The sequence below is a fragment of the Hyposmocoma kahamanoa genome, unplaced genomic scaffold (genome assembly GCF_003589595.1).
Source record: "Hyposmocoma kahamanoa isolate Upper Pololo Valley unplaced genomic scaffold, ASM358959v1 82769, whole genome shotgun sequence".
In the NCBI taxonomy this organism is placed as follows: domain Eukaryota; kingdom Metazoa; phylum Arthropoda; class Insecta; order Lepidoptera; family Cosmopterigidae; genus Hyposmocoma; species Hyposmocoma kahamanoa.
The window spans coordinates 1-7,240 of NW_020654167.1; the positions used below are offsets into that span (position 1 = coordinate 1).

At 36.1% G+C, this 7,240-nt stretch overlaps 1 protein-coding gene across 1 annotated transcript; it reads right to left on the minus strand.

The window, feature by feature from the left end:
- Nucleotides 1-4: 4 nt before the first annotated feature.
- Nucleotides 5-1,256, minus strand: LOC113234300 (endochitinase A-like; the record flags this gene model as incomplete). Its single annotated transcript, XM_026469599.1, has 2 exons — nucleotides 786-1,256; nucleotides 5-532 (listed from the first exon to the last, which is right to left on the minus strand). Coding segments are annotated over exons 1-2 (999 nt in total), but the record flags the coding sequence as incomplete, so codon positions are not given.
- Nucleotides 1,257-7,240: the final 5,984 nt, after the last annotated feature.

The window sequence follows — 7,240 nt, forward strand, 5'->3', positions numbered from 1 at the left end:
TGTTTTCGCCTGATTCAGTTGTAGTGTTTTCGCCTGATTCAGTTGTACTGTGTTCGCCTGACTCAGTTGTACTGTGTTCGCCTGATTCAGTTGTACTGTGTTCACCTGACTCCGTTGTACTGTCTTCGCCTGATTCAGTTGTACTGTGTTCGCCTGACTCAGTTGTACTGTGTTCGCTTGATTCCGTTGTACTGTCTTCCCCTGATTCAGTTGAACTGTCTTCGCCTGATTCGGTTGTACTGTGTTCACCTGACTCAATTGTACTGTGTTCGCCTGACTCCGTTGTACTGTCTTCGCCTGATTCAGTTGAACTGTCTTCGCTTGATTCAGTTGTACTGTGTTCGCCTGATTCAGTTGTACTTTGTTCACCTGACTCTGTCGTGGTGTCTTCCTCAGATTCCGTTGTTTCATCACTATCTTCCGGGCCATAAAGTTCACAGTCTTCATGATTTTCTTCCATATCCGGTGGTATATAACGGAAAGAATCTACTAGGATTGTTGAGCCAGGATTTTTTGAGCCTAGTAATGTTATCTGGAACATAAATGTTGCTTTGGAGTTTTTATGCTATCTCGTGATATTTCTATGCCCTGTATACTAATTTAATTGCGATTTTTTGGTAGTTATTGTTCCTTGTAGTAAAATAATTAAAAGAATGACAATATTGGGAAGTATCATAATTATAATCAAGATGCAATAGGTACATTCTTAAATGCAAAGCAAAAAAAAAAATGTTTTATTTAAAATATGCGCACTGAGTGTACGTATGTTATACAAAGTTACTTACAAAACCGCTGTAGCTGCCGGTGCTTCCCACTGTAAAAGTTTTTGTGTTCCATTGATTGTTCTCAATGACACTAATGTTATAAATTTCGTGATTTGCTTGCACTGTACCACCATTTTGCAATCTTTGATTCACACTAACTTGCAAAAATTCATTTCCGGCAGTAACTGACATATAAAATGTCACTTCCACACGCCCTGTAGCCCTTATTTGAAAATCAAATGATGACGTACATGAGAGTTGATTTGGTGTTATAAATGTTCTGCTGGACTCGTGCGGAGGTTGTATAGGAATATCTGCATAATAACCAACTTCCCATACGCCCTGTATGAAAGCACAATGGCCGATAGTGTCGTCGAAATTTTCCAAACCATTTTCGAGGTTTATAGGTATACAATTATCTTCCAATCGGACTTCCTCACTTGATATTAAATGCACTATAACTACGATGAAAAACAAAACAAATGAGGACATGATTACTTATTCATATTCTATACAACACTGATTGGTGTTCCTAAGATTTCAAAAAATGTGAAGCTTGTGTCATTTGTTAACTAGTGATTTGATAAGGTATTTTTCATATCTTTCGAACTGATGCAATCTTTTAATGTCCTTCATTAATAATGGGGTACTGTAAATAATTTGAAAATCCGTTCTAACTAAAACGCAAAATAATAACTAACAAAGACAACGTACTTGTGCATTACAAGCCCTGTTACAAACATTACGACTGGAATATAATAATGTCAAAAAGAATACAGTAAACCGATTTTCTTGTGTCATCTATTATCTTCGGCAAAAAGTAGAAATGAAATTTTTTTGAGTAAAATGAATATTGAAAATTAATACAAAGCAAAGGTCATTACATTAAAAAAGAAGTGTTAAGTCCTCACCTACAGAATTCCCTTTCCGATAAAACAATTATTAGCGATAAAATTCATCTTTTGTGACGTGTCTTGCTTCTGTGATTCTTGGATAGGCGCTCGTAACATGTCATAGTGCCTATTATCTGTCTCTTCGTCACTACATGACTCACTGCTCGGCACGGGTCTTCTATAAGGAGATGGTAAAGGTAGTTAGTATATTCATAGTAAACGGAAAGTTGAGTGAATCCACTTCGATGTTTCATGATTCCGCTCCGGGAGCGTTAGGAATTTAGATAAATTATAACTTTTTATAAAAGAAAAACCTACTTCAAAAGTTAATGAAATTACATCTAAAATTTTTTTGAATAAGTCGGTTAACGGAAAGTGGATAAAATCCAATAAACCTGCTTCATCCTTTAATAAATGAATTAATGGGACGACTACTGAAATACCCCAGTATTAATTAATAGCAATAGAGCTCTTTGTGAATGAGTTCGTCCAGGGTAGTACCGTCCACCCATTTCTGCCGCCAAGCGGTAATGTGAGCCGGTTTTGAACTTGGGACTTGTCAAGTTATGTCTCAGGGTAACGGACGCAGCGGCAGTGCCCCTCAGATTTTTGCGATTTAAAGCTCTGAGTGGCACTGTAACTGTTGGGGACAGGCGTGTCGCTTACCACCAGTCCCACGATTCGTTCGTTCCGTCACTTGGTGTCATAAAAAAAACCCATCGAAATTGGTTCACAGATGTCTGAGTAATCAAGTAACATGCCCAAAAAAACAGTCGCGTCTTGGACTCGGGTATAAAGAACTCACATCGTGAGATGCCTGTCAGAGACTAACCTTGTTAAACAGTTCGTCCAGGACAGTACTGCCACATTACGTATTTCTGTCGCCAAGCAGCAATGTCACCATTACTATATTCCGGTTTTAAAGAGTAAGGGAGCTGGTGAAATTACAGGCACATGGAACTTGTTAACTTATGCCTCAGGATGATGAACGCAGTGGCAGTGCCACTGAGATCTTTGCGATTCAAAGGTATGAGCGACACTGCAACTGTTATGGACAGGCTTACCATCTTAGCTTAGGCTTATCATCGTAGCTTACCATCAGGCGCACGACTTGATCGTACCGTCAGTTTATATTATAAAAAAAATAAACCACCAAAGTCTTAAAATTTATACAGATTTTCTTCAAAAAAATCATATTACAAAATTGAAGACTACGTTTTAGATAAAGATGTATGGAAAGATGACACGGCTCCAGAATCCACACAAATTTGATTCAAAGTCTACTCCATAGCATTTAAGTTTATTTGAAAAGAGCAATCTCTAGAGTTTCTTGCTCGTTCTTCTCAGGGAGGTCAGCGTAGTGAACGAGCAGTAGCTTAAATGTGACGTTTTCAAGTGTAAATTTATTTTACCTATGGAATAAAATACTGAGATCAAATTCATTTATTCCAAAATTTACAAAATGCATTTATGAACAATAATAAAATGTATAACCTAAAGATCAGCACAAGGCTTCGTCAATAGGTAATCTAATACAAAAAAAAGTGAGATTCACGTTAAATATACTTAATTTAAAAAGAAATCCCGCCCTGTATCGTGCCCGGGGCAAAAGTTTCCATTATACTGGCAGCATTGCCTCGCTGGACAGCAATGGACACCTGCTGAACCAACCACGACCCAGAGCGGTGATCGCAGCCCCTGTCTCTGAGTCGGCGACCCAACTCTTTAAATAGGTCCCGAGCTTCCGAACCCCAAGGCCCCGCCGTCTCGACCGCGACCGGTACAAAGTCGTACACAGGCTCCAAGGCAGAATATTTCGCGTGTTTTAGTTTCGCGGCACTTTCCGCCGCGGAACCCGCCATCTGTGAAGTTTGTCTTATGTGGGACGCAGCAAAAGTACTTACGCATGTTGCGTCCCACAGAAGACAACGACCTTTCCGCCAAGGAACCAATGTCAAACCGTCCGGCCTTTTGGAATAAATAATCTTTGACTTTGACTTCTTCCGGACTCTCTAGTAGAATAAATTTAGCTGCCTACCGGGGAAATTTAGTTTCTTAGCCTTCGGTGCGTGATACTCCAGGGCATGACTCTTTATAAAATCTTTAATTAGAAGAGTATACTGGTTTTTTTATTGTAGGTATATTTCCTTTATCTAATGTTTCGTGTATACTTATTAATTAGCTTAATTAATTTATTTACACATACTAAATATGTTTATATGATTGTCTGTAAATAAAATTGATGTGGCACTATGTATTGTAATAATTTCAAACTTTTTATTAATGTTCTCTCTAAAATATAATTTTTCTCTGATTTAAAAAAAACAAAGAGAATAGAAGTGGCCAAGTACCGCTTACATATTAACCAATTTTTTTTTATAAAGGTTTTTTTTTTAAATTTAACCAATCGGAAGGCGTTTGAGAAGCGTCGTATTTGATATTCTTTTTTGAAACTCATTTCTTATTTGAAATTTTTCACTTCAGTCAATAGAATTTTGAATCAGTTATTATTAAACTTTAATGTGTAAATTATAATTGACAGATTAAGGTACAGAAGCAGAAAAGATAATTTACAATTGTTGTGCAACTGTTTAAATGCATTCCTGAATGTGAAATAACGTATAATTGAAATGTTATTCCTTCTTTATCGTATTACAATTTATCTAATTTCATTTTATAATCGTGTGATATAAATTACATGACGAATATTTTATGCAATATATCGCGGTATTCATTCTTACACACCGCAGAGGGATCCAGTATCCTTTTAATCTACAATTTTAGAATAATAACGCATAGAATGACAGTTTCATATCAAACGAACTGTCATAAGTGAGGCAAAAATCGAATTCATGTAGGCTAGTTTTAGTACAAGGTTAATTTTCGGTTTTAGTGAATATTTATATAAAAATACAAGTTGAAACGCGTTACTTCCTTGTGGAATGTGATGTTAGTATCTATTTTATGTTTGTCTGACGTATTTTTACACTCATTTACCGCACATTTCGTCATTTTTAGCCAAAATTCTAGAGCTGTTCGCGGTGCAAGTTGACCTTGAGCACTGGAGGCCCGCCCGCTCGTGTAGGCCCATTGGGAGCCCTTCAATTTGCCTCACTTAGCGTGTGCGGGCTAGGTTTCTATGCGTTGTTATTCTAAGTCTACAATCATACAAATTTCGTGACGATCTAATGGTAAAATATAACTAACAAGTTTTAGCGTCCAAACGAATGTAATTTATCTGGTGAGTCCTCGGATATGTAGGGCAGGTGAATATCGATTGATTCCAGGAAGTGTAATAGGACTATTTTTATATTGGCGTATTTTTAATTGATATAAACATAAACGGCGAATACATCTCACACTTGCGATTCGCAGATGACATAGTCCTAATGGCGGAGTCGCTGGAGGAGCTACAACAAACGCTGGACAGCCTAACATCCGCCTCGCAACGGATTGGTCTCGGCATGAACTAAGATAAAACTAAACAAGTGATCAGTCATATTGCCCTGAGACCAATCGTAGTAAATGGCCATCTTCTTGAAGTTGTTTCCGAATACATTTACCTCGGGCAGATTTTGCGATTGGCAAGCGAGTTCTTGAGTGGAGACCACGGCTCGGCAAACGTAGTGTAGGACGTCCGCTGGCCAGATGGACTGACGATTTGTGACGCTGACAGGGGATGGACGCAACGAGTTGAGAGGCGCGCATTGGGAGAGCCTAAGTCCAGCAGTGGACTACGATAGGCTGTTTATGATGATGATGATGTATTTTTAATTAGTTGTACGACAACAATAAATGAGGGAAAGACACAAAATACGAATGCAACAAGCACGAGTGTGCCATTGTAATGAACGTAAATTTCTTTTTCTTTCTTTATCTCTTGTACAATGTGCACATTGGTTTGAAAAAAAATTAAAATACCCGGAAAGTACCTTGGTAGATTATATCAATTTCAGACACTAATCTAAGTAGGCGATTCGTTAATTTTGACATTTCTCCGTTCGGTTATTAATTGTACTTACGTCATGTGAAAAAAATTTAAATAATTCGTTTTCGAGTTTTCTTTTAGCCTGTTTTCGGGATTTTATATGATCGAATTTGATCTAGCAAAACAGTTTCTCCCGGTTTTTCTCGGGTGACTTGTTTTAAATAGTAAGAAAACAAAATGTTTAGGTAATAATAATAATTTTTATTTAATACCACATTTTTTTTTTACAAAAATTACAAATTATATAGCGATTTCAGAAATACAATTACTTACAGAGAAAGTGGAACAGGAACTAGCTAATGGCGACACTGACTCTTGAACTAGGTAAAATTTGTATCTCAAGAGGCAGAGACTCAATTGGATGGGTTCCTTATATACATAATTTAGCAAACATTTGAAGTGAGGAAAACAAAAATTAATAGAGGGGCAGACAATAATATGCTAATATTAACTTAAGTCATGAGAATGTGTGTGTATAAAAGAGTATATATGTGTTTGTGGGGGTTTGTGGTTGTGGGCTGATAAGAATGAAAACCCTTCTGGACTTGGTTAATAATAAGTCTACAATAATTTTGAGATGTCTGTTTGAGAGATATTTAATGAAACATTTAAAAAATATTTTTTATTTACCTTCAAATACAAAATACAAATACTTAGCTTCAAATGATATTGCAGGCCTATTTTTATATCTATTGATTTGTAAAGTATATGTCTCAATAAAAAGATGTATCAAGATTGTTTACATTTAGTTCAGTACCTAAACAATTTGACAATAGGGCCCATGATTTTGATATTAGGGAATAACAAAACTTTCGGTTTTTGAGTAGTTTAGTCCTTGGTTCCAATTTGTGATAGATTTCTTGAGCTCGAATTTGCTTTTGGCGGCAATATAATTTTTTTTATAAGGTTTGGATTATTATTGGAGGTATGTCAAGTATAAAAAGGCTCAAGTTGTAGCAGTTGTTGCAACGGGGCTACAGGCTACATACTTTTGTAATACATTTTATATTCCTCTATTCGGTGATAAATAAAGTCATTCCAAAGTTACTTCTTAAATCTTATTCTCTCCTCAACATTCGTAAATGATTATCATTGAATGACGAATGAAGAAGAAAAACAATTTATTAACAAGTTTAATTCTATAACTCACTTATACAAGCTTATATTCTTATATTTAATCTACTTAATGACTGACGATAAACCAGTATTATCAGCATGTTAATTAATAAGGCGACAGGCTAATCCTTGATAAGGGCAAATTAGTAATAAACAGCAAACTGATTTATTTTTTATTGTACCAAGAATTGCGTCATATTACTAATTATACTAGTATATATCACTTAAGGTGAGACCAGACGAGCGTAAGTCGCGTTTTTAAGTCTCGTAATTTACGTTCGACTGAAATTCGATTGCGCTAGACGAATGTTTTTTTATTTTGTTGATTTTAAGCGTTTGTACGGGATTTTTATGTCATGTAGTGTAACAAATCCATTAAAAATAAAATGCAGTCACTAAGTTTAAGACCCGAGTCTAGTAAAGCGTTAAACGCTCAATGTACACTAAAACGCAATGAATGTAATTGTAACTATTGCTAT